The 27,750-nt window shown below is 43.6% G+C and overlaps 1 protein-coding gene across 2 annotated transcripts; it reads left to right on the top strand.

The window, feature by feature from the left end:
- Positions 1-2,929: 2,929 nt before the first annotated feature.
- F2RL1 (F2R like trypsin receptor 1) lies at positions 2,930-10,554 on the top strand. Of its 2 annotated transcripts, none has more exons than XM_075019599.1 (2): positions 2,930-3,047; positions 7,156-10,554. In XM_075019599.1, exons 1-2 carry the CDS (start codon positions 2,975-2,977, stop codon positions 8,259-8,261), a joined length of 1,179 nt encoding a protein of 392 aa, XP_074875700.1. In that variant the 5' UTR covers positions 2,930-2,974; the 3' UTR covers positions 8,262-10,554. The 2 variants fall into 2 exon arrangements, with proteins under 2 accessions (XP_074875700.1, XP_074875699.1); XM_075019598.1 differs by lacking the exon at positions 2,930-3,047 and adding an exon at positions 4,581-4,789.
- Positions 10,555-27,750: the final 17,196 nt, after the last annotated feature.

The raw sequence follows: 27,750 nt of genomic DNA, 5'->3' as shown, positions 1-27,750 counted from the left end.
TTTCCAAACTGATAAATGGCACACTACAACTGTAAATTGGTTTGACAAATCAGTTGCCTTCAATAAAGGCAACTAAAAATTGCGAAGGCTTGACATTGCTCTATACAGAGGTCCCAGTGATTTGAACAGGGGCAAGACTATTTCTAGTTTCTATTAAATATTTTTTAAGTCGTAAGGCAGAACTCATTTATAGACTATAAAGGGGGAATTTTTCCTAACAAATACTATCCCTGCTGGAGATGTTAGCTAGGAACACCAGCTTCTCAATAAAAGTAAATAGAACAAAACCAGAACAAAAGCCTTGTTAGCAAGGCACAGATGGAACACCAGGAACTACTGCATACAAGTGCCAAAGACCATTAATTTGTTATAGTATCACAGAGTGGTTTGTGTTGGAAGGGATATCTAAAGATCATCTCATCCAACACCATTCCATGGGCAGGGACACCCTTCACTAGGTCAGGTTGCTCAAAGCCCCATCCAACCTGACCTTGAACACTTCCAGGGATGGGGCATCCACAGCTTCTCTGGGCAACCTGTTCCAGTGTCTCACTACCCCCATAGTAAAGAATTTCTTATATCTTACCTAAAATCTACCCTCTTTTAATTTAAAAATGTCACCCCTTGTCCTATCACTACAGGCCCTGGTAAAAAGTCTCTCTCCATCTTTTTCATAAGCACCCTTTAAGTACTGAAAGGCTACAATAAGGTCTCTCTTACAAGGCAGGTTGATAGAGTTGTCTGGTATTAAAGTTGCCTGACACTCCCTCTTATAAGGTCCATTTTTAATTGCTTGGGAATCTAATGAATTGTTTATAAGATTTTGAAGGGAGATGATCTTCACATCAATTACACGTTTCTGACATCCCTATGAAAACCAAGCCAACTTATAAACCTCTGTTAATATGGTTTCCTTACACTCAACAGAGGCTAAGTCCAGAGTTGCATTTCCAGAAGATGCACCTGCAGTGACGCTCGCTTCTACTTACAGCCACAGGACTTCTCCAGTGGCAGCTCTGACCGGTCATGGGACAGCCTAGAGCAGATTTGGTTTAGTGACAGCAATGAATCCTTTTGCTTGCATTCTCAGTCCCTTCCACTGTTGCTGGATCCAGGCAAAAGAGGGAAGGAGATGTCTGCTTTGAATGTAAAAGGGACAAAAAGACAGACCGGATGGAATAAATCAAGAGAAGACAAACAGTGAAAACCAGGACTGGGTGCTGGCAGGAGAGCACTGGCTACAGCAGAACCAGATGAGAGGACTGACCACTCCTTAGTACCAGAGATCTGAGAGGGAAAACACTGTAGAGACCGGTAGGCAGCACATATGTACATGCCTGTTTGAAAGGGAGATTAGATAAAATGCCAGATGAGAAGACTACAACTCACTGAACAAGGTCATTAGGAGGAGGAGATTAAGCACCCATGAAGTGGTTTGTAATGGTAAAGTAAACAAAACAGCACTGCAAGTGAGACAGAAAGGGACAGGGAGGTAGTCTGGAGGGATGGGCTATGACTTTCTCAGTGCTTAGCAAGGAGGCTGAGACTAAGATGAGAAATCTGTAAACAGTCTTAGCCGGGTGGATGATGAACAGAAACTGTGCTTTGAGTATGGAATAACTTACAACAAAGACTCAAAAAAGAGAGGCCCTTGATGTCGACTCAGCCACCCAAAACTTCCAAGTGTATTTACCTCCATCTCTCTGTACTCCATTTTCCATCTGTAAAATGGGAACAATACAGACCTCAACTCACAGCTGTATTTCATGACCATCACAGAAAGCCCACTAAACAACAACTCTCTCTTCAGAACAACATAGAAAAGAGTATATTTGTAACATACTCATTCAAAAAAGGAAAAAAGAACCCCAACAATTTTATCACCAACTGAAGACCAAGCATTTTGCAGACTGACGGAGGCAGAGGGAGTATTACTGTTGTAACTGGAGAACTGGTTTAGAGGTGTGAACCAGGGTTGAACATGTAGTTTTAATTTGGGAATTTGGTAAGTTGTGTGCTTGATTTTGCAAACCTAAAGACATTCCTTAAATTCGTACTTGTGTGGATAAACGGAAAACGCTGCTGGCACTACATTGTGCTTAATTTTGTTCTTGAAACCCCTACTTGCAAAAACAAAAGGAAGTTGGTGTACTCCAAGTTTAAGCAAGGCTGACAAGTAAAAACACCCCTTCCTTACCCTGGGTCACACCAGCGCAGTACCACAAAGGCACTGGGGGTAAGCGGCCACTATGCATTTCCCTGCCCGCCTGTCACACGATAACATAACGAAGAAGAGCACGACGGCCGGCACACGCACAGAGCGGTACGTTCGGAGCCCGCAGAAGCCACGCTGTCCCACGGAACGCCCCTCCAGCCCGCCTCCTCGCCAGCTTGCCCCCGGCCCCAGCCCGCCCGTCCCCACACCAGCTCGCCCGGCTCCAGCAGCAGCTCGGCGCCCACCACGACCACCACCAAGGAGGCGGCCGCTCCAGCGGTACGCCTCGGTTTTACGCAGCTACAAGCTGGTAACGGAGCCCCTGCAGCGGGCAAGAGCCACCCCCGCCCTGCGGCCGGGCTCCCACGGGCGGGCTTAGGGCCGGGTGACCGCCGGAGGGCCAGCTGGAGAGGGAGGGAGGGCCGAGGCCCGCGACGCCCGCTCAGCCCTAGCGGCCGCGGAGCGGGAACACGGGGCGTGAGGCGAAGGTCGCGACCAGCCGCCCCCTCGAAGGGGGGGAGGGGGCGCCCCCGCCATTTTGAGACGGGCGCAGCGGACCCGGCGGCGAGGCTCCCCCCCGCCATTTTACGCGCAGCCCCACGGCCCGTCGGGGGTGGGGGGACGTGGCCTGGCTCAGCTCCGCCCGCCGTCAGGCTGGTACCGGCCAGACCGCGCCCTCCGCCCCCTCCTAACTCAGGTATCAGGTGAAACTGGTCGGGCGTGCGGGAGAGGCAGTGGTGGCCGGAGCGCGGCGGAAGGATGGCTGGGCGCCGCGGGCTGTGCCGCCTGCTGCTGCTGCTCTGTGCGCTGCTGGCAGCCGCCACTCCCGCAGGTGAGAGGAGGAGTGCGAGCCGCCGCCGACGGGTGCTAGAGCCGCCGGCTCGGCTGAGATCGGCTGGGGACGGCCTCAGGGCGTTGGTTGATCGGCGCCCCGCGGCTGCGGGTTGGGCTGCGGGCGGAGGCGCTTGAGGCGGGCAGCGGTGCCGGGGCCCGGGGGCGGCGGGGCTGAACCGCGCCGACGAGCAGGGCTTCCGGCTCCCGGCTAGGCTGCGGGGGGCCCGGAGCGGACTGGTCGAGGTTCCCGCCGAGTCGAAGGGGTTCGGAAAACTGGGGCCGGTGGCTGTGGAGCTGCCCGGAGCCGCGGGGAGGGGCGCTGCCGGCCGGCCTCCCTCCCCGCCAGGTGGGGGAAAGCAGCTCGACGGGCAGGCAGCAGGGCTCGGCTTCCAGCCCCCTCCGGACTCCTGGGGCGCACGGAGGCGGGGAGGGGGGGGGCGCTGAAGGACCGCAGGTCTTGCGGGGTGTCCCCGCGGGAGCTGCCTGGCACCCCCGCCCTGGCTTCGCCCGCGTCGGTGCTGTACCCGATCCGGTTCTCGGCTAGAAACCTGCCTAAAAGCTGTATATAAACATAAAAAAACCTTAAAGACCCTGTTCTCGCTTTTTTTCTCAACTCTGAAAAGCTAGTATTTTTTTTTTTTAATCCTAAATCTTACCTTTGTTAGTTTATATTGTTGCTTATTGAACGTAAGTGCTATTTGGGGAAAAACACCCAAACCAGTCATTCGTATTAATATTTCACAGCCTTAAGGTTCATGTTTCACTACCTTTTATAGTAAACCCCATTGCTGTGTCTACGCATGCCTTCTGTATTTGTTCATCCTGGTCTCATTTACATTATAAAAGTATATGCGTAAAGACTGTGTAAATATTGAAGCCAAGCTTATGGTAGGTCATATTTTCTCAACGAATAGATACTAGATAGCTGCAAATTTTGTTGTTCAGGGCAGAGTTTCTGAAATAACTGCCTCTTAACAGCCTAGTTGTCTGACCTGGGAGGGGGGCAGGACTTTGGAATCATGCGGGGTGGGGGGGTAGTATGCTTAAAAGTTTTAGCTGGGTGCTTGATCTTCTGGAGTAGGAAGGTGAAATGAGCTCCAAGTGTGATCCTGTCCCAACCAAGGAATATGCACTATAAACCAGGGGTTATTGTGGCTGTTTTCAAACAGGCTAATGCCATTACTGGGTTGTGGTGAATCTGGGCTGCAGATCCAAGAACAAGGGTAATCTTAATCTTAGTCCTGTGTGGGTATTACTACCATGAGCTAAACTAGTTAATTTGGATACTTTGTGCTGCTGTCACTTTTGTGTCTCCAAGGGAGGCATAATCCTTCGTTTGGTATGCAGTGGGTTATATCTTCTGGACAAATGGCAAAGGTGTTGAAACAGTCTTTTGTTGTGGGAGGAGAGTACGTTTTTCCCTTGATGCCAAGGAAGTGTTTCCCGTGGGCAGATTAGCAGATCGGCTGCATTCTGTGTGTGTGAGTCAGGCAGAGTGAAACTGGGTTTGGAAAAGAACAATTGTTATGGAAAACTGCAAGCGCAGAAAGAGTAAGAAAAGGATGTAGAAAATGCAGATACCTAACAAAGGATTGGTTGCTCGGTGAGGGAGTGTTAACTCCAAAGACAAACAAGACACTGAACTGTCTCCCTATATGGGTGCCAGTTGGTCTAACAAAAGCTGCCCAGTATCTGCAGTCAGAACTTTTGAGGCTGGAACTACTTCAAGTCAACATAAAAGTAAGACTTGGTCTCTGAAATTTAGCTTGACTGTGTCTTCAAAAATAGAATAAAATAAACCTTTGTCTCTATTCTACCATTCTTGCAATACTGAGTCCTGTCTGTGGTTCACGTGTCCATGAATCCACTTTATTACAGCTCTTACTGTAATGTGTCACACAGACACTTTAGGGCTTTTTGGTAAACTTTTTTTTTTTTTGTCCCAACCCAGCCTATGAACATCAATTGCAAAGCATTGCTTTATATCTGATCACAAAACGTTAATAAGAATGAAGTGGTAGTATTTGCTCTTCCAGTTTTCTGTAGTAATTTAAGTCTTTGGAATGGAATACAAATAGTATGACTGCAGTTTGATAATATCAGCCACTTACTGATGGACAGGTCTTAACACCGTACACTGCACTTTATTATGGTACTCTGAGAATTGCTGTCAGCTTAGAATACAGGGTCTGTTTCCAGGCATCTCTGGGATCTTATTCAGCTAAGCTATAAGCCTGAGAAAAGAGGCATTGCTTAGCAAATTATCATTTACGTTATCTGATATCTATGTAAGCTGTGGTCTTCAAGCTGGTTTTATGGCTTCTGTTCTTCACAGCTCAGGTTAGGGACCTGGGATTTCTGTATTATACATGTAAACTTTGCAGTCTTTAACAATATTGCTGACATAGTCGTGTGGCTTGAAGATCTGAGAGCAGGATTTGTATAATTCTGCCCTGTTGTAATTGTACCACATATAGGCCTAAATGACTGTTTGGCATTTTGATTCATTTTCTTTAGGACTGTTGTTTTGTTGATATAATATAGACTTCAGTCTTCATGCAGTCTACTGGAAAGATTTGTCCATGTCATTGTACTAGCAAAAAGTTTTCTTACTCCTCAGGTTTCCAGTGAAGCCTGCCTGTGCCTGAAACTTGTCAAATACTTGTTAAGTGGACCTAGGGTGACTTAATTAAAAGCTCTAAAGAGCACCAATATATGCTGTATTTCTGTACACCTCTTTGGGATGTCACACAGTCTAGACAGGATGCTAATGCTGTGCATCAGACTTTTGCAATAATAACTTGAAAAGAATAGCTATCTAAAGTTGTGCTACTTTTGAGAACCTATACTGGAAAACACACATACTTGTGTATTTACGTATTTCTTGTGTGAGATTTCTTATACTTTAAAATGTAAGGTGTAAGTATTACACCTTACAGTTCTGGAACTGTATCAAAACTCTATTTATTGAACAACAAAGGGACCATCCTTCAATACTGTTCACGGCTTCGTGTACACAAACCTGCTTCCTCAAGAAGACTCTTATTTATAGTCCAGTTGGGAGGGGGGTTGTGGCTAAAATAATCCACAAATATTGATAGAAAGATAAGGTAAAAATAATTAAGGTTAAAAATAATTCTCCCACAGACAGGCAAGTTCCATGTCCATACAGTTTAGCTCAGCAGATGTCTGACTTTTTTTGGTACAGTGTGAGTTCATGGACAGTATCTGCTTGTGCATTTTAACCTGTTAGCGTGAGAGGACTGTGTTGGGTCTGGAGGGGTTCTGAACTGAGCTGTCTGAAGGCTGTCGTACAAGACAGCAGTCAGGAATTGCTGGCTTGCCCATATGGTTTGTCAGTTCCTGTGACATTCAAAGAGGCATACCAAAACTTGAAAGTGATAGCTGTCTTGTGTGTGAAGCAACCATAGCTGTCTGCTCAACCACCTAGCACTTTGAGTAGAAACTGCAGAGATTTCTCGTCATCTTGCCCATGAATTGGAAGGAGATCCTAGATGACTGGCCCTATTGCATCTTTGTGCACAAAGTTAGCCTGTTCAAGTTTCAATTCAGATACAGTGTAACAGGCATCTTTCTTACCCTAGGGATCACTTGTGCATAGCTTTTGGCATTACATTCTGAGTTTCAGTTCTAGTGTGTCTGAGGGCAGCATGCTCTTTTTTTACTGCATACGTGATTTTCAGGCTATCTAAACTGAGGAAACTTCTACTGCAGTTACATTAGCCTGCTGCAGAGTTTCATGAGTCCTAACATTTGGGTAATCTGGCACTGCCATGTGAAAGAATAGTGGTGCCCTGGGGTACAACAGCCATTTTAACAAGGTATTTTTAATATCACCAGTGATGCAGAAAAGCATATTGGTTGCTGGTGCAGTCCTTGAATAGGAATTTAGGTTGTCTTTTGGATAACAAACTTAAAACAAAAGGAAGTAAAATTGTCAAGTGTTTGAAAACCAGTCTTAATTTTTCTGTTGATGAGGCCCTCTTTAATGCTTCCAAGTAAATCATGATGTCTACTTTATTTTTAAAAAGGATGAAAAGTCTGCACTTCAGTAATGGCAACTTCTTAATTTTTTTTAATTTTAGAGAGTAGTGGAACCAGCAGTTCAAAAGGAAGAAGTTTTGCTGGCCGGAAAGTTCCAAATACAAATAATGCCTCCGAAGAGTTATATGAAGTGGATGAATTTGCAACAAAAGCCCTCACAGGAAAGTTGACTACAGTTTTTCTTCCCGTTGTCTATATCATTGTCTTTATGATTGGTTTGCCAAGCAATGCCATGGCCCTCTGGGTCTTTTTTTTCCGAACAAAGAAAAAACATCCGGCTGTGATTTATATGGTTAACTTGGCGTTGGCAGACCTCTTTTTTGTTGTCTGGTTCCCACTGAAGATTGCATACCATGTAAATGGCAATAATTGGCTATTTGGTGAAGGTCTCTGCAAAGTACTTGTTGGATTTTTCTATGGAAATATGTACTGTTCCATTCTCTTTATGACATGTCTCAGTGTGCAACGGTATTGGGTTGTAGTGAACCCCATAGTGCATTCAAGAAAGAAATCTGAAATTGCCTTGGGCATCTCCCTTGCTATCTGGATACTGATTTTTTTGGGCACCATTCCAATGTATCTTGTTAATCAGACAGCATATATTTCAAATCTTAACATCACTACCTGCCATGATGTGTTGCCTGAAAATGTTTTGGCTCATGATATGTTTAATTATTTCCTCTCGCTTGCAATTGGACTCTTCTTAATCCCAGCTCTCCTCACTGCTGTTGCTTACATACTGATGATTAAGACTCTGAATGCTTCCATCTCAGATGTAAGCACTGCGAAGAAACGAAAAAGAGCAATCAAACTGATTATTGCTGTCCTGTCCATGTATCTCATCTGTTTCACACCTAGCAATGTGCTGCTTGTTGTGCACTATTTGCTCCTCAAAACATACAGCCAGAGCTATCTGTATATGTCGTACATAACTGCACTGTGTCTTTCTACTTTGAACAGTTGTATTGATCCATTCATCTATTACTATATTTCAAAAGACTTCAGAGACAACTTTAAAAATGCTCTTCTTTGCCGAAGTGTGCGAACTACACGGAGGATGCAAGTGTCTCTCTCATCAAGCAGATACCCCAAGAAATCAAATTCTTATTCTTCAAGCTCGAATGGGACCACTAAATCAACCTACTGAGTTTAATCCTAGAAAAGCGAACTTTTATTACTACTACTGAAAGGATGTAAGTGACAAGAGAGTTATTTTGTACAAGAGAGTCTGAAGAAACGTCTCTGCTTTTTAATTACATTAAAGCCTGGATTTCAGAACTGGCAGCTGCTTACCCTGTGTAGAACTTATAAGCAGATAAATCTTCCCACTGGACTAGGAAAAAAAACCGATGACATTTCAGGTGCTCTGCAAAAATGCTGCTGACCTGGAAATGAGTTGTGGTTGAAGACATTTTTGTTCAATATCAAAGTTGTTAAAAAGCAAAATGTCACTGGAATGTTATGTAGTGTTGCTAGTATGTTTAATTAACAGAGAAATCGGTTTTGTTTGGCTTTAACTGTAACATATTAAACAGCTGCATATGTAGGACCTTGCTCTGTGTACCTGCTTGCACTGAACATTATTTGAAACCGTAGAGAGAAGGAGAGAAGAATCCATTTCACCATCTTGGTATAGACTGCTTATCTTCAGTATAATGTAATTTTGTATTGTTTTCCAAGTTACCATGCTGTAAATACTAACACAGCAAAAGCCTGTAAGGTTATCCTGTTGAGTTGACAAGCTGAACTTCTTATCAGCTAGCACCGAGATAAAATGTTAGTTGAGATTTTACACTGTTACTTAGCACTTGCCAGTACATGATCTTAGGTGGGACTATTTAACAAAGTTTGGATGAATAGCTATTTGATTTTTATATAATGTGCCTTGTATTTTTAAGATACTGAAATAAGATTTTTTTAATAACACATTTGAGTTGGATGCTTTCTTTTATGCTTTTACATGCTCTTCAAAATGCTGAGTAGTTCAGCTTGCCTGGCTTCAGGTAACAAAGATATTATTCCTAACAGTGAATTAGAAGTCTGACAACTGTGGCTGTAATGGCTAAATGGGTTAAGTAAAAGCTACCTTAATGACACATTTCATTAGAGCAAAACTGTTCCCTTATCTTACTAGCTGATAACTAAAACCAAATGGTTCAGAACTGTGGGGGAATAATAAACAAACACATTAACAAGATAGCAAACTTCAGGCCCAGTGGATTTCTGAAATATCTTAAGTCTTCTTCCCTCACCCAGAATATTTGTGACCCACTCAGGAATATGGAATCACAATTACTTTTAATCTGAAAAGCTGATGGGTATATGTTTGGTGGTAGGATTTAAATGCATTTTTTTCAAATCTTGCAGTCCTGGTATGTTTCACCAAGTTGTACATTGAACTCGCATCCAAGTGACCCATCTGAAACTCGGGCATAGCTGGGTCCCTACAACACAAGCAAATGGAAAAGGCCTCAGTCCAAAAAGTACTCTGAGACAGCTGGTGTATAGATAGGAAATATTCACCATTTCAAATATGGCAAGTAAGGAAGCGGGTAGATTGAACTGTAGCAAGAGTTTGAGCAGTCTTGCACAGCTTAAAGGCCATAAATATTTATATAATTTTTTTTTCTGTGTGCTAGTCTCTCCCTTCCCTTGTCTTGTTCTTTGGTTTCCATGTTCTCCCCCTACCTTGGTAACAAGGGGTTTTTTTCCCCATACATAACAAAGGCTAAGAGATTTATTTAATGCGTTTGATCTCATCTCAAGGATTAATTAAGCTCTAGCTCTGTTATCTGTTGCAGTCTTGTCTACTAACTCTTAGCAGGTGCTTAGCATGAAAGTAGGGTGTTCTGTGGTGGTATTTCAGAGGTCCAGGCTAATATAGCAACTTATATTAACGAATGGTTCATTGAGGAGCAGAGAGTTACATCTCTTTAGAAGACCTGGAACACAAATGTTTCTCAGGCATAAACAGTTTGCTCTTCCTGTTTCCTGACAAATGTACAGGGAAATAATTGCTTATTTATTACTGAACTGAAGAGGTAATGCAGCATCCTTACTGGAAAATAACTGTATGTAAGAGGCCATAGTTCACTGGAGGGATTTGGGAAGAAGGGGTTGAACCATCTTCGCAAACTGCTGTCTGAACTCTTGCCTTAGCCTGTGTGTCGTAAACAGAATATGAGAATGTCCTTTATCTTGCTCAACAGCCTAGTGTGCTTCCTGCTCTGTATATGGTAGTGGATAATATGATGGAAAGGCATCCAGTTCATGTGATTACAGCACTACCTGTGTTCTGCCAGGAGTCCAAGGGTTACAGGTTGTATGTTGTAAAGATGATGAATTGTCTGTGTGTGTCTGTATAATACCAGAAAGATAACACTCATGATTCATGGATGACTGTTAAATTGCTCAAAAATAATATGCTTAATATAGCCAGTCTTTTGGTGGACAAGATTTATTTCATGTCGTTATTTAATCAGAAGTACACCAAATAATGCTTGTATCTGTACTCACACTCTTTGTTCTTCCTTTCCCATCATTGATGGGATCAGAGTTGGGGACTATCAAATAGTCAGTCAGACCATTCCACTGCAGCTCATGCAAGGGGGAGTGCTAATCCTCTTGACCGCTTCTCCCTTCTAACTTTTTTCATCTGTGGATTGGCAAAGGTTGCAAGGAAGACTCTTTCATCTCTTACCTGCAGCAACAGCGGAGGTCTGCCAGTGACATGCGTAAGAGTTAGATGTTGCTGCAATGCTGTTGAAAGCTTTTTGAGAAAAAGTTTTAACTAATAGAATGATTTGTTTTAAAAGGAGGTTGTACTATGCATGACAAACGTTCAGAATACTATTCAGGGAGCCCACAGTCATCTAAGTGAAGCTTATTCCTTCAAACTATGATCAATGGGAGCTGAAGAGATCTTTTAAGTCTGGATTCTTTTTATAATAGACTACTAATGTCCTTTTTGCATTTCCTTCGCTGTTTTAGTGATGCCATCTGGGTTCGTGTCTTTGTGGGGTGGGGGTAGGGAGGGGTATCTTCCTCTGCATCTAACTGTTACGTGCTTAGGAGGGGAAGAAGAGAACTGGTACTCAGAATTTCAGCAAGCATCCAATTGCTTTTACAATCTGTATCTTCTAGATATATAATGCTGCAAGTGTGTCTTTGCTGCAACCCGAGTGCAATGAAGGCTAAACTGATCTGCAGATAAAGAGGAGGAACCTTTATAAAAATTGGTTTGCTTTGTTCTTTAATTTTTCCTTGAAATAAGGACAAATGGGAATTTTTTCCCATCTGTAGCTGCATTTCAAATCCTCATCCTGAATTTAGTATGAATTATTTTGCTCCAATTAACAGACCAGGTAGACCAGGCTGGTTGTTCAATCAATTTGAATCAATTCCTTGAATTGACAGTTGTGTACCTGTGCAGCCAGGTAGTGATGGGACAAGAACATGTAGTCCAGGAGGGCTGAGCTGCAGCTTAACCTTTTTTGGGACTCAGGGACTCAGGAAGGACTGATGGGTATAAAGGTGGTCATCTTCAGCTAGCAATAAACGTATTCCTGAACAGTGCCAACTTCGCAATTCAAATACCAAGAGATACCAAAAACTCTCCCTACCTATGGCTGATATAAGGTTTGGATGCTACAAAAATAATCAGTGCAACATCCATTAAAGCATTGTGGAGTTGTCAATCAGTGTAATTTATGTGCACGGTGTCATGGTTTCAAAAACAGCTCAAGCATGTGCTGCAGCTAAGAGAGGTAGACTAGTCTTTTCCCTACCCTGATTGCTTGATCACACTGTTCCCTTGTACTGTCCCAGGCATGTGTGACCTTGGGGTGGATTGGATCGGTCTTGGGTTAAAGTTAAACGAGGAGGTGGGAGGGAAGTTTACTTTTGACTTGGAACAGTGCTTGGCTGGTTTGCTGAATGAGCTCTTGGCTCAGCACGAGAGAGAGAGTGAGACTGCATCTTTCACCACGAACACCAGCTTGCACTGTGCAACTGCAAGGCAAGATGAAGCAGAGGAGCTGCAAAGCCTCTGCCTAACCTCCTAAGCAGGAGGGAGCAAGCCTCCACCCATGACTATAGGAATGGCTCTGCTGTCTCAGACCGAGGGGTCCATCCAGCTCCGCCAGGTTCATCTGCTCACCAGTGCATTTGGAGGCCAACAAGAGAGCAAGGTGTCAAGGCACATGTCAAAAAACAGTAAGAACTGCTGCAGAAGGAACCTGGCCAACATACCAGATGCACAGAAGATGTGGCCAGGGAATTCTGTTGCTTTGCACCGTGTGAGTGCTGTGCTATGGGACTGTTGAAATGTGCTCTGAAGTTCAGAAAAAAAGGAGTCAAATGAAGGCTGGGGGAGCTAAGCTCATTGGCATCTGTGAGGAAAGCTGCTGTGGAGAAGGACTCATCTGTAACTCAAGAGCATGTATAACAGCAACAAAAAGAAGTTACAGGCAGGTACCCAGGGAGGAGTAAAAACAGTGCAGGCATGTATCATATCCCTCAAAGTACTCTCCCAACATCTGGCTATTTTCAGCACGAGAGTTTCCTTAAGTCTGATTTGGCTGGTCTAATATGTAACACCTGTTGGGTGTCTCACTGTGAAAATCAGCTTCATTTTATTTGCTTTGAACCAGGATCCACTATCCTCGTTTTGTGGCCCCTGGTTCTTAAAGGAGACGAGGATGTGAATGAGTCCCTAACTGTCTTGTCCAGCCACTTGCAATTTTGTGGGCCAGTATCTTATTCCCTCTTTCTCAGGTACTTTCCAGGTTGAGGAGTTCTAACCAATTCAGTCCTTCCAGTATAGCCACTATTCAACACATGATAATCCTGTTCCCTTTCTCTGAGACCTTCCTATTCCCATACACAGTCACCAAGCTACACACAGTATTCAAGTCATGGATGGTACAGTGATGACCTTTGTTTTGCTCCCTGTTACTTTCCTGATAGCCCCTAACATTTTTTTTTTAATTTTTTTTTCCCCCCTGAGTATTGAGTTGGTACTTTTATGCAGCTGCTTGTGACTACATCTCTCTCCTGAGTGATTACAGTCATTTTGCAAGCCGTAGTTCTATATGTCAGGCTAGGATGTTTTTCCCTTATGCACCTCACTTTAAGTTACTTACATTCAATTCATCCACCAATTCATTGCTCAGTCAGTCTTACAAGGTTCTTCTGCAATTCTTTGCAGCCTGCCTACGTCCCTACTGTCTTGACTAACTGTGTGTTATCAGCAAACTTTTGTTCCTCACTGCTCAACACTCTTGAGATCATTTATGAATATACAGAACAGTACAGGTCCAGCACCACACTGGTGAGTAACTGGCGTTGTGAAAACCAACCATTTTTCTGCTACCTTGTTTTTATTTTCTTGTAATCAGTTACTTTTCCAGAAGAGGACCTTCCCTCTTATTTCATGACTGCCTAGTTTTCTTTAAAAGCCTTTGATCAGGAATTTTGCCAAAAGCCTTTTGGAAATCCAGGTAGGCTGGATCCGCTGGATCACCATGTGCATCTGGCCTCTTCCAAGAACTCCACAAGGCTGTAAAGCCCAGACTTCTCTTTACAAAAGCCATGGTGGCTTTTCCCAGAAAGGTCCAGAAGTTCCTTAGTGATATCCCTTCTTAGACTCTTCACTAATTGCTCAGTACAGGTATGGGGCTCACAGAACCATATTTCCCTGGACATCTTAGAACCCTCTTTTAATTATTGATCACAGCATTGGCTCCCAGTATTCAAGTATAATTTTGGCATGAGGTAACACACTTCTGTTACTATTTCAGCTATTTTGTCCCTGTGTTTTCTCAGAACTCCTTGATGAATACCATCTGGACCCATGAAGTTATCATTCATTTTGTCTAACTAACTGTGGTGTGATGACTGAAGACATGTAGCACATGTCTTGACATATAGCTGTCCTGGGAATCAAGCAGCATAATGCCTACCTACCTTAACAGCCCTTTGGGACCTGAGTTTCATTATGGATGCCTTTGATCTGTCATAGGCACTTTGAACATGGTTTATATACAGCATCAGTGTTAAATTCAGCATGAACGCAGTAGTCATGGTCATTTTGATTCAAAAATAGCCAGGACAGTATGTGTTACCTACATTTTTTCTCAGGAGTGATAACCTGTAGACTTGCAGGTAAACATTCTCCAGACACTATTCGCTGGCAGGACCAGTACAACAGGCTGACTACACAGTCAGCTCTCTGTCATCTAGGCCAAAGGAGGTGGAGATGCTTCAGATAATGGAAAAAAGACTAGTGATTGTGAAGGATGCATTGAGTGCTGTGCAAAGACACTGTGACAACTCCCTTGGATCCATCAGGACTCACTGATCCAGTGCTAGCTTGTGTGACTTGGGCTGCACAGTCATTGAAGTGTGTCTGCAACCAGCTTCCCTGGTGGTCCGGCCAGCTCTTTGGTGGCCAGGGAAAGGGGGAAAGGCATAATCTGTCTGTGTGTGTACAGAGGTAGATAGGTTCATAGCTGCACTGGAGTTCATAAACTACCTGGGATTGCTCCTGTGGTGCAAACACCAGAACAGAGCCAGCTCAAGGTCTACCTGGAATTATCTCTGACAAACTTCTGTCAGAGCCAAGCTCCAGTGTCTGCGCTTCAATAGAGAGGCTGCATTCCCAAATGCAAAGATAATGAAAATGTGTCCCCTCCCATATGTCTGGGTACCCTGTTTCCCCGTCACATACGCTGCCAGCTGTTGAATGCTGCGTGCTGCATGTGTCGGCTTAATGCTCACTTGGCTATTGCATTTTGCCACAGCATACATGGGAGAGAACCAGTGCAATCTCCAATTGCCAGAGCCAAGTCAGCAGGAGCCCTAATGTAGCTGTAACCCAGAGACTGCACCTTTGCTGGTAAAATTTGCTCCGTCTGATCTCCATGAGATTTTTACACTGGTTGTAAAGCACTGTCCTGCGGCTGAAGTTATGACTGTGTTTGGATTGCTTTACCAGTGCAGTCTGCTAGTAGCACACTCATCACATGGACTAACCCCTGTTCCTTTGTTTGTTGTGAAGGTGTTAATAATATGCAGTAATAAGCATTAATGAGCACTTGTGTAATGAAGCAAGAGAACAAAGTGTGGGAGGAGAAGAAAAGCCAACATTTGACCAGCCTACGTTTGGGAGTTAAGAGAAATGTCCCAATAACAACTCTCAGCTCTATCAGTTGGTCACCTCTAGGTATTGCAGCCCCTGTGATGTGTCAGTTCACACAGACAGCTCTGTGGAAATAGTGGACAAGAGGAACGTTGTCTGTATTTTATGGCAGTTCTAAAAATCAACCTATAGTAATTCTTAAGGTTGACAGGATTTTAATTACCAAACCTTGCATGCATCAAGTGACAAGTGCTCTGGCTGAGAAAGAGCATGACCTGGCACATGAGCAGGTGTCTCTCTATTGCAGCTAACAGCTACATTTGGTTCAGCAATTGCACTCCAGCTTTGTATCTCACCTTCAAGAAGGAAACTGCTGGGAATTGAGTGTTAAGCTTGTTTGAGATTGAACCTTCAGTGCAGTTTATTTGATTTCCCCTCCCTATTACAGCACTTGCCAGCTCTCAGCTGCTGGAAGGAAGTGATGCATGGACATGATGCAGTGGGGAAGGCCATCAGCATTCATTCTTTCTCTGCATTGAGTGTGAATTCAGGATGGTATGTACTCCTGGTGCTATGGTTTATCAGCTGGGTCCATGCTTCCCCTGGCTGAATGGCTGCAATGGGGACTGTGCTGTCACATAATCCTGTGGACTGCGGGATGTGGGAAGGTAAAGTGCATTTGCTTGGGGCCTGTGTCTGTATTTTTGAGCACTTGGGAAAATGAAGTCATTTAACATGGGAAAACAAAGGTTATGCTGCTTTGGAGAGGCTGACCCACTGAATAAGAGGAAATGAAGGAAATAATTAACTTGTAGAACACAAACTAAAAAAATCAGATGCAATGGGTAGAGGGAGTTTCCTGAAAGTCCTGAAGAGTCTCCTGTGTCATGCATTTACAAAAGCCAGGGGGATATGAAGAAAACACAAGAAGCAATTGATGAGTCAAAACGGCAGTGTCGGCTGGGGAGGGAATACTATGCGCTGGTGCTCGCTGGATTTAGCTGGCAGTGACTCAGGCCTAGCACATACTTCCAGTCTGACACATCATGACCCCTTGACATTTCATCTTCAAACCCCAGTCAGGCAAACCCTGTCTGGCTTTCTGTGAGCGGATGAACTGAGCAACATGGTTCACAGTGTAAAAATATCAAGGGCAAGCCCTTAGCACTAATTCAGGACATGTTGGAGGCAAGTAATGCTGTATCATGTTCAAAGGAAGTTGCCTGCTTTTGGTCAAAATTACTGATGTCTCTCCGTTAGCTTCAGGAGTACATCTGGAAATATTGGAGGTGGCTGTATTGTGGTGATGCTATTTGTAGAGGGTGCCGTTGCTGTAAAGAGTGATTTGATAATAAAATGCAATGCTGAAAGGAAATTATGGAACTGCTCTGTCATAATTTATGAAGTGTGTTAGGCTGGTTACCTGGAAGCTCCGTGTGTCACTATGTGTTGTTAAATTGGTAGAGCTGTGAATACTACAATAGCAGCTGGTAAGACAATCCTCAGTCAGTGTCTGAATTGCTGCCAGACCCTGGGTGACTAGCTGAGACTGAGGAGCCTCACTCAACTCCCAGTCTGCTGACATGAGGTTTTGGTTAGCAGGGCCAGTGATGAAGAGGAGAAAGGAGCTCTCTAAAGGTGATGGCTGGTAAACTGTTCATCAGGGGGCTGTTCAGTCTCATGTCCCTGAAGAGTGCAGATGGCTTTGTTCAGGTTTGCTACTGAAGGGTGTAGAGCTGGCGGCAGCATTGACAAAACTTGGCCCAGGGTGAGCTCTGCAAAATTAAATTCTGCAGCAGGAGCCAAGAAAGGGCTGAAGAAGGAGGGGTGGCAGCAGAGAGAGTCCTCCCACAGCTACCTTCACTTTGGTAACTATGTTGTGACAGGGCATGGGCAGGTGGCTAGGGAAGGTCCTGGCTTTAGGTCATGGCACAGCACGGAGTGGAGATACCTCTGCTAGAAGTGGGGAAATGGCAGTGCCTGACTGCTGATAAGGTCACAGCTTCTGCTGCCTACACCTCAAATCAAGATAGCAGGGCTTTAGATAAGAGAGATGTCAGCAGCCCTGTTGTTTCAAGATCATTTTGTCTTCTATGTGTGGTTTAAGTTTAAACAATTTTTGGCATGAATACAAACCCTAGAGTCACTGCTGGTTGCAGGCACCCAAAGACACCGAACCAGACCTGTCAAACGTGATGAGGAAGAGCAAGGGCTCCACATGGCACTGTGGCCTGTGGACCATTCAGGGGGGCTTGTCCACTTATTGGGGTCACTGTAGTGTGCACGTGGCACGTATCTTATGCCAATTAATGCACAGTTTCCCTAAGCATGGACTCACAGTGCCTTTCTGTTGGGTAGTTCATTCCCTCTTCCAAGGGGAGAGAGCTCCTCACAGTTAGTTTGCACTTGGGAGGGGAGTCAAGACACACATCTCTGCTTTGGTACCTAAGCATCATATTGGTACATGGACATCTGCAGAGGGTAGTTCAGCATGTCTAACCTAGCAGCCTCCCTCCTTCTTCCCAGAGCACCCACTCCACTACTTACATGAGGAGCTAAAGCTACAGCATTAAAGTCAGAGATGCAAGCATCTCCTTGGCTCTTGGTGTTTCTGGAGTAGAGCGTCCTCCTTGAAGTCACATCCTCACTTTTGCATATTAACCTCCTAGCTTCAGGAGACTTGCAATATGGGGAAATAGTACCATCTCAGCAGACAAAGGGCACAGAGCACAGAGTGGGATACAGGAGCGTGGCTTCTCAGAGAAGGGCAAAGGTACATGTCACGTACCAATCAAGCTGTCTGCCCAAGCCCAGAGGGATCAGTGGTATTCGGGAGCTGACTGAGTACTTTGTTCATCAGCTGGGGAAAGAATTTTACATACAGAATCATGTTTTGTTTCATTTTCTGAAAACTGCAAAAAGAGCTCATACTGTGACTAAAGGCTCCCTCTTCTGTTTCTAGCTGCTATTGCACGTTTTCTTTAACAAATGCACAAATGTGAAAGACAATCCAGGTTTCCTTGTGCTGTGCAAGTAGTTTTGTAATTCCCCATTTCAAAACACACACATATATCTGATGTTAGAGAAAGAGAAAGACTTAACAGATGATATTAAATATCCCTGCTAAGCTTGGGATCAGGGAAGCAGACTGCTAAGGAGAGATACGAGGCTCCTGGAGAGTACCATTTGAGGCAGGATATTCTCACGATATCTTCCAGTGTCCCTAATTTTTATTGGATCTAAACCACTGTTAAAACGAAGTCTTCTAAGCATAATCTTATCTGAACAAGAGGTGTTGTTGTTTATCTCCTGTAATCCCAAGGTTTCTGAAATAGTATGACATGCAGAAGTTTATTGTCAGTGATAGCTGATTTTTTTCATAATTTTCGCAGCTTCTGAGCCCACATGAAGTTTGCCATCCTGGAAATGTTGCTTCACCTGCAAATATCTGGCTGTAACTTAGTGCATGTTTACCACAGCAATTGTAACTACAAAAAACTTTGTGCTGGTAAGGATGGTGACTCAGGCCACTTCACAAGAGTGGTCTCAGGTAAGAAATAAATGTATTTCTTAAGTAAGGAACAAATCTTCTTTGCCTTTTGACCAAAGGCAGAGTCCCATTTGTACTGTTTTTCACCAGCCTTTCATCTTCCTCAGGAGTTGTAATACTCTTGCAAGATGCTGCAAGTATACTTCTGTTTGATATCAAAGACAGGACTGAGGCTGGGATGCATCTCCCAAGCTGCAACCCATCATGTCAGGTGAGTAAGAAACAACTGAGAGTGCTGGACCTATGCCATCAGTGGGACTACTTCATTAGAGGAGATGGTGAGAGGATCTGCCTTTCATTTACCACAAACTTCTTGTGACAGTGAACCGAAGAATGAAGAATAGGGAATGCCTGGACTCAGTCCCCTGACAAAAAGATCTAGATACTTTGTAATACCATCATTTAGGAGCTTTCCATGGGTCAGCAGCATCTGTAATTTTGGTTGTTGGAAAGTAATTGTTCATTTGCTTTGTGAGTGGCATAATTTTACTTAGATAACTCTTACAATAAAAGACATCAATGCCTGTTATACTTTTTGTTTCAATGACCGCTAGAAGACAAAGCATGTCCATGTAATTAATAAAGGTACCATAATTAGAGGGCTGTACAGTTAAGGCAGCAATCACTACTGATATGGTACTGGTTTCTGCCATACTTCTGCCACAGTATGACTCCAAGGAGTCTTAACAGCCTCAGGATACTTACACTTTTGTACCAAAATGAACATATTTAAGCACCCAACTCAACACAATGGAAACAAGATGGTAGCAGATACTTGCTCCTGAGAACCTGCCAGCCTTTTCTATCTGCCAATTACCCCAAGAAACAGAAAATCTCTAGAAAAAGAGAGCAAGGAAGGATGCTGATATCATCATCATGCTTTTTAGTTCAGGGATGGCAGTGCTTTGTATTACCAAATGTACATCCGAAGTCTCATTTAATACCAGTCTCAGCATTTGTGTCAGTGTATTGCCCTGCTTTCTCTGGAAATACCGCAGGGACGATGAACTTTTAAACAATGGCAAAAGAGTTAGTTTGGAAAAGACTTCTGTAAATATAAAATCTGATTTCACTCTAAATTCACCACAAAAAAGGCAGAAAAGTACATGCAGAGGAAATAAAAGCTTAAATTAAAGAATGTTGCACATGATATCAGTCACTGACATTCTCCTTTTCATAGCTCAGAGTCTTTGGTCAAATATCTGAAAAGCAAATAACAGAAATTCATATAGTTCTGTTTATGAAGGAATTTCTTTTCACAGAGATATATGCCTCTTAAAGCTCACTGGAATCAGAGAGTTTGAATGCAACTTGTGCAATGTTCTGTGGCTGAGAAAGGGTTTAAACAGTGTTATGTGGCTCTTTGAAGTAAAGACAAGTCTTGCTGATCAAAGGTGGAATATTGTTCGGTACAGCAGGGTGGAGATGAGAAAGAAGCTCTGTGAATGTAACACCAGCTCTTTCAAGGCTTTGTTATAGGGGTACTTGGAAAATGGGGTAGGAACAATAAAACATTAGTCATTCTTTTAGAAGGCAGCAGAGCAGTAAATGTCTAAGTCAATTTGTACACGATCGCTCCGTTTTCCACAGCAGACATGATGACTATTTTTAGTGGCACATAGACAAAGTAGATAATTGCTTTGTGGGCTTTCTATCCGTCAAAACTTTTACTCACCCATTTTAACTCACTTCAATGATTTTATTCCAGTTTCTTTCCAAATTTTGATAACATATTTTAACCATGATGTGTATTGGTTGAGTAATAGTTCTGCAGTCACTTGTGTCTACTTCTTCTCTTCCAACATATATCTAATGTCTTTGTTTTTACGCACTAGAGGTGTTTGCTGAAACCAGTTCCATTCAGACTACTTCTGTGCATCTTAATATAGCACCCTTGAAAGTGAGCTAACTGATCAGCCACAAAAAATAGGCTTCCCATAGCAAGATCACGGGAAATGATGCACAACCTCATAAGAGAACTTCATGCTGCAGAGTGAGACCCAATGAGGTCTGCTGGAGCTGAGGGAGCCCCTTCCTGCAAATGCAGGGGCTGAAAGGCTGCACAAATGTTATGCTCAGGAGGCACAGAAGCAAGGATAAAAGCAGCAAAGAGAAGTGAAACAGAGGGATCAGATCAACGCTCCATGGCAAGCACTGGCAGCCATTGTTTGAGCTGTGTCCTGTCCCTGGACAGTGCGAGTGCAAGTGCAAGTATATTCTCTGTCACCATGCGGGGCTTACATCTAGCTTCTCAGCATCTGACATGCCAGGTGACATAGAACTGTGGTATGAGAGAGAAGAGTGTGTGATGGGGCTGTGAGCCAGGAGACCAACATGAAGCCCATGGGGGCATCACGTTGTTCAACAGGAAGGAACCCCACTGCTGGCCAGTAGCTTGGATGAGGTACCTGGCAGGTCTGGTGGATCCAGGAGCTGCTGCTACTGCCCTGCAAAGGTGAGGGATGGAGTCACCACAGCAGAGTGGTGTATCTTGCTGGTAGACCTGAGTGTATCTGCACAGCACAGTGTTTCTCAGTTTTTCCTCCAAACAGAAAGAAAGCATGCAGCCCCACATTCTGAGTAAAATCTAAGGTGTGAAGAGGAAATTATGCCTGTTGGCTTTCTTCCACTGTCTCAGCTGATCTTGGTTTGCACATGCATGCAACATGTCTTTGGGCCATTTATGGTGTTCATTAAACTTGGAACAACCACCTAATTTCCTTGTCTTTTAAAGACAATTAAATCAATTGTACCTTAAGTCTGCCTATAGCTCTTAACTTACATCAGCTTTTAACACTCAGACTGGCTCCTGCTGAGACATGCATTGCTCCTGTAGTGTTGGTACCGCTCCATTCCTAGTACTGTCAGAAGTTCAGTTTTTCTAGAGCAGACCTCTCAGAGCAACTGCAGCTGTAATAGCCCTGAGAACATCCAGGGCGGATTGCAAACACGTTCTGCTTTCAGTTTTGTTTTCCTATAACCTTGTCCTGGAGATTAATGTTTTGTCTACCTTGCGCTTTTTAATGAGTTTTCTTCCTATTCCAATATTACTGGGACAGCCATTTAAATCACACAGTTCTCTAGGAAAGCAGAGACTGTTTGTCAGAACTAGTGCTGGTCCCACATTATTGTTGTGAGGTTTTTTTTTTTTTTTCAGATAACATAAGAATATAGCTGGCTTTTCATGTCAGACAAAAGCTAGTTCTTGCCTAGTAACCTGCTAGGAGCAGTGGCTGATGCTGGTATGTAGGAAAGAGGACTAGAGTTGGGCAAGGCTGGTATTTCCCTAGAATACCAACCCAGTCTCCAGTAATTTGTGTTTTGGAGATGTCCTGATGTCACAAGCTTTTGTATTTAGTAGCTCTCAATAAGTATTTCCCAAGAATTTCTCACAGCAAGCAGTTCAGCAACTTCAAAAAGTTCTTCTGCTTGTTTTGAACTAGGTTGGGGGGGGGTGTCCCCTTATTTTTGTATTGGAAAAGACCATGAATAATTAGTTCTTACTCACTTTCTTCATGCCACTCACAAATGTACAGACTTCTTTCATATCCCCAGTTATGTCATTCTGCAGACTGAGATGCCTTGTGTATTTAGCTGTTTCTAGCACAGAACACAATTTTTTTTCCTGCTCTTCTCCTTATCTCTTCTAATCCTGCCATATTGTTTGTAAGAAGAAGGTAAGAGGACCACCATGATGTTGAAGAAGTGGGCTTCCCTTGGATTTATTTAGTGGCATAAAAACACTTCTGTTTTTCTGTTTCTATTTCTTTCCTAATTCTGTTTGTTTTCAGATTCTTACTGGACCAATATTTTCATTTGCAGTAACCCCAAGATCTCATTCATGAATCCTAATAGTCAACTTAAAGCTCATAGCTGTGTACAAAAACCTGATTTTCCCCATGTCACTTTGTATTTAGCTATGCTGAATTTGTCTGAGACTGTATCACTCAGTTCTGTGAGGTCCTTCTGCATTCTTGACAGCTGGACTTTAGCTTCCTCTCTCTGTGTAGCTTTATATCAACAAAAGAACTCTATTCCTTCATTATTAATTCCCTTTCACAGGTCACTGATGAATATGTTGAGTAGCACTGGCCCCAGGACAGATTCCCGTGGGACCCCACTAACGGTGTCAGTTCACTTGTAAACCCCAGTAATTTATTATTTATTTCCTGTCTTTCAGTTAGCCATTTACTATGTGTCTTTTCCTTGTATCCCATGGCAGCCTAGTTTCTTTAAGAGTGAGGAATGCTTTCTGGGAACAAGGTGGACAGTAATCAGGGATGTCACCCATCATAGACTTCTTCAGGGAACACCAGTAGGTTTGCGTTATGCCTCCTCTTTCCTTTTCCCCAGTGTACTGTGTTTAGTCATGTTCCCACTCTTCTGGTTTTCAGGCTGGTCTCTACTTCTTTACCGAATATGGACAGAAGACTTAATGTTCAGCAGCTCTCTGGATGCTGCCTGGCACCTCTCCACTTGGCATTATACCTACCAGGTTTCTGTGCTGTGGTCCTGAGACAGTTTTCAGCCAGCGGCTCCCATGGGTCATCCACTTTCAAGTTCCTCTAGAGCTCCGGAGTAGATACCGTCCAGTCCTGGCTTGTTACGGCTTGTTCCGAAGATCTGCCCTACAACATCTTCTGCCTACACTTCAGTCTGAGACAGATCCTTCAGTATGTCCCTTTCTCTGTCCTGTTGGAACCTCCACAAACTCCACCATAGTAAAAACACATGCAAAATATTTATTTAGACTTTCTGCTACGGGCTTATCTTGAAGCACTCCTGCTATACCCTGACCATCTACTGGCTCTCAATGCCCTCTTCAGGCTTCTTGATCCCATTGCATTTGGACAAGAAAATTTATGGCTATCTGCAAATTGTTCCTGTAACAGCTCTGGAGGAGATTACATTATTCTGGTCTTTTCTTCCATTTACCTTCCAAACAGTGGCATTGGCCTTAAGTGCTTCTGAACTCTCTTTTTCCCACAGCAAGTGATAAGTTTGGGATGCGTTATTAAGGACCATTAGTGGAATATACAGCCTGAATTCAGTAAAGCGTGTGCCTAAATCCCATTATTTTAACACTGACCTGTGTTGAGCACTTAAATTCACTGCAGAGTTTGTATCCCTAGCCAACAAGCTGTGAGCAAAGGGTATTTCTTTTCTCTGTATTTTTTAATGGTTTTACTTCTCGTTTGGCTTGTTGTTGATAATGCAGACCCTTATGCAGAGCTTGCTGTAGTAATGCAGTAGTGAAGCATCTACGTGTGTCCTGGAGCAGTCAGGTGGGAGTCTGTCTCCCTTGGGCACTGCAGCTTTGGTAGTCGTTGCTAGCATGAGATCTGGAAGCAGCAGTTCTTCAGCAGGACACTAAGGGGCAGCCCCAGACAAGAAGTTGTTTTCCTCATTTTTTTATATACATACAAACTGAGAGAAAACTTTATTTGCTTCATTTTTCTATATTGATTGTCGTGATTTAACCCCAGCCAGCAACTAAGCACCACACAGCTGCTTGCTCTCTCCTCCCCCCTCCCAGTGGGATAGATATGAGAATCGGAAAAAAAAGAAGTAAAACTCATGGATTGAGGTAAGAATGGTTTAATAACTAAAGTAAAATAAAATATAATAATAACACTAGTAATAAAAATGTAATAATAATAATAGTAATGAAAGGGAATATAACAAAAAGAGAGAGAAATAAAACCCAAGAAAAAGCAAGTGATGCATAATACAATTGCTCACTACCTGCTGACTGATGCCCAAGCAGCAATCGGCCCCTCCCGGCCAACTGCCCCCAGTTTATATACTGAACATGACATTCTATGGTATGGAATATCCCTTTGGCTAGTTCGGTTCAGCTGTCCTGGCCACGTTCTCTCCCAGCTTCTTGTACACCTGCTTGCTGGCAGAGCATGGGGAACTGAAAATTTCTTAACTTAGCAACATCTAAAATATCAGTGTGTTATCAACATTATCCTCGCACTAAATCCAAAACACACTGTACCAGGTACTAAAAAGAAAATTAACTCTATCCTGGCTGAAACCAGGACAGTGATTTAACATCAGCAGTGGCCAGGAATATTGAATCAAGTTGGTCTGGAGTGTTTTTTTTCTGTTGCATCTTTTGGTAGGTATTTATTTCAGCCCTGGTAAAAGGGAAGGTGAGTTTATTTGCCAGTTATCTCAAGGTGGGCCCACTTGAGCACACAGCTCACAGGCAGAGCAGAGAGGATGGAAAGGACGCAGTGAGCTCTGCATCTAGAGCCTCGGTGGCCACCCACGCATCATGGCATGGCCTAGTGCATGTACAAGCATGTAGTTGTACAGGCCAGGGGCCTTTGCTGCTCAGAGACACTCCTTGCCACCACTGAGCTAGTCACACCAGCCCTGGGAAACCCATTCCCAAAGTAATAGCTGCTGTGTGGATAGTTGTAGACCAGGAAGGAAGAACTGAGGCAGGAGTCATTCAACAGCCCACCCAGGACCAGGGAAAACCTGTGGAAGGTTTTCCTACCGCTACAACCAATTAGGTGATTTGGTCACCACCCTGTGACAGAGGATCACCCCTGGCAAGGAGGGGTCCTGAGGAGATTGAAGTAGATGGACGCCTGTAAAGTTAAAAGCAGACGACAGACAACCCTTTATTGCTAAAACACACACACACTTATAGTCACATATTCTGCAAAGTCACTGTACATGCGCACAAGCATAAAATATGATTGGTTATATCAACACTGTACACATGCATAAACATAAGATATAATTGGTTATACTAACACTGTACACGCACATAAAGATAAGATATAATTGGTTATATCAACTTAAACATGCGAAGCTTGTCTCAGTCTAATTGGTCGAGATAAACTGCTGAATTGAGGGGGTTTGTGCCAAGTTCCCTTTATCGTGGAATGCGTACTTGTGTTCTTCTAATTGGCTTTATTATCATCTTTCTTTTTTTGTCTTCTTGTTTATTTTGTTCAAGATCTTCTAAAGGCATCTGCAATGCTCTTGCATCCGACGCTAGCTAAATATGTGTCCACAGGGTCCCAACAGTTATGAAGCATAACCTGAACCTAGCTGCAAAAACCTTGTGGAAGGAACTGGACATTGAAGTGTGCCTACTGCACATTGGTATGAGTTCGAATTAGGAAGAAACATGAGTCGGTCAGAACCAGAATGTCTCAAAAGGGTGGATTTGCCTTACCGATCAGTGGATTTAACACAAAGGGAATTACTGTCTTGGCTTTGTTCAGGTGATGTATTGCCAAATACTAGCTGTAACGTGAGCTACCAAAGCCAGCTGGTGCTGGGTACATGTTCTCTGGTTATGGGGTGGGGGGGAGCTGCTCTGTAATGGGACCCACTGCTGCTACCTGAGGCAGAGCTGGCTTCCACTCTGCCTACATCGGCATATTTTACACTATTTTGGTATCCTTCCTTGGTGTAGATAGACTGCATTGAAGTAATAAATGGCTTGGCTGATACGTGGCTCAATAGATGCATCTGCTTCAGAGGCTTACAAGGAAGAAAGGATTGTATAGTCAGAATATCACTTCAAAACGCCAGTTTAGGTAGGCTATTTTCCAGGTAACAATACATTCCTGTACAACTTTATGTTGCCTTCACAGGCTAGTAACAGCTGGTTGCTCACAAAGGGAGGAAATGGTGGCTGATCTTCTGGGAGGAGGAGAAGGGAGCGGTAGCTAGTAATCCAGATCAGTACCTCAAGTACAGACTACACTCCAATTTCTGCCCTGAATTAGTATCACAAGAGAAATGACCACTATGGGAACAAGCAGGGATCAATGATCTGGACATTTCAATGAAAAAGTCATTTACATATTTGGAAAAAAAGTGTACAAACTTGTCCAAAACAGGACTCAGCAGAGAATGAGATCAGGATACACTTCTGTTGGGCAGCCCTTGAAGTGTAACCCATTAAAAAAGATGCCTACAGAGTAAACCACTGAATTTAGGTGGTAAAAGCTATTAGCGAGAGCTTTAATAGCTCTTTGCTATTTTGCTGCCTGTGGGATCACTCTTGAAGATGTGAACCAGAACCTGTGGGGAAGGGAGACATGCCTGATGTAAAAGGATAAATCAATCAACCATCCAGATACACAAACAAAACACAAATGAAAACGCTAACAACCCTAAAAATGTAGAAATGCTCATTATAACTTAAGCAGAAATACTGGTTCAAATGTAAGTCTCTTATAAGCTCTTTAGTCTATATTAAAAAGCTCTTTAATCTAGGCTCTAAGCTAATGTAAGCTTTTTGGTGTATAGTATATCTGTCCTTCTGAGCCTTGCAGTGTTCTCTGTTGCTTCCCATCACACCTTTTGCCACTTTGTGGGTACAACATTGATTCAAAACACGTGCATCCCAAGAACAGTGTGAGTTTGGGAAAAATAAATAGTGACAGGATGCGGGTGGGAGGCTGACTTGCCTTTCCCAGCACAATAATTATTTGTGAGAAAATATTCCCCATGTGCATTCTGGCAAATGTTGAAAACCAGATGCCCTAAGTATGACATCCTCCCACTTAGGCTGAGCAGTATTTTACTGTGGCTTAGACTGTCACTCTGTAGGCTGCTCTAGCTTAAAGGCAGCTTGTGTTATGTTGTCTCAAGAAGAGACCAAGGAAAAATCCTGGTGAAGAAGCCAAACATTCTCCTTCCCAGCTGTGGAGGAAGAAGGCTGCTGACCTATGTCAAAGGCTGACTGCCTTCACACAGGGCAGAACTGCTTAGTTTTTTGAGGAGAAGAGACCAGCGGTAAGTTTTTCTGCCTGTGATCTGACTGCCCTATTTCCACATAGGAGTGGAGGAGCAGTCCCGCAGAGCCTCCCAGCTGGTTGTACCTCTACATTACCCCAACTAAAATTAAAGGAATCAGTCACAGCTGATTGGGTCCTTTCTCAGGTTTACAGGGCAAGGAACAAC

The sequence above is a fragment of the Buteo buteo genome, chromosome Z (genome assembly GCF_964188355.1).
Source record: "Buteo buteo chromosome Z, bButBut1.hap1.1, whole genome shotgun sequence".
Lineage (NCBI taxonomy): Eukaryota > Metazoa > Chordata > Aves > Accipitriformes > Accipitridae > Buteo > Buteo buteo.
The sequence above is the reverse complement of the archived record's forward strand: the minus strand, read 5'-3'. Positions and strand labels throughout refer to the sequence as shown.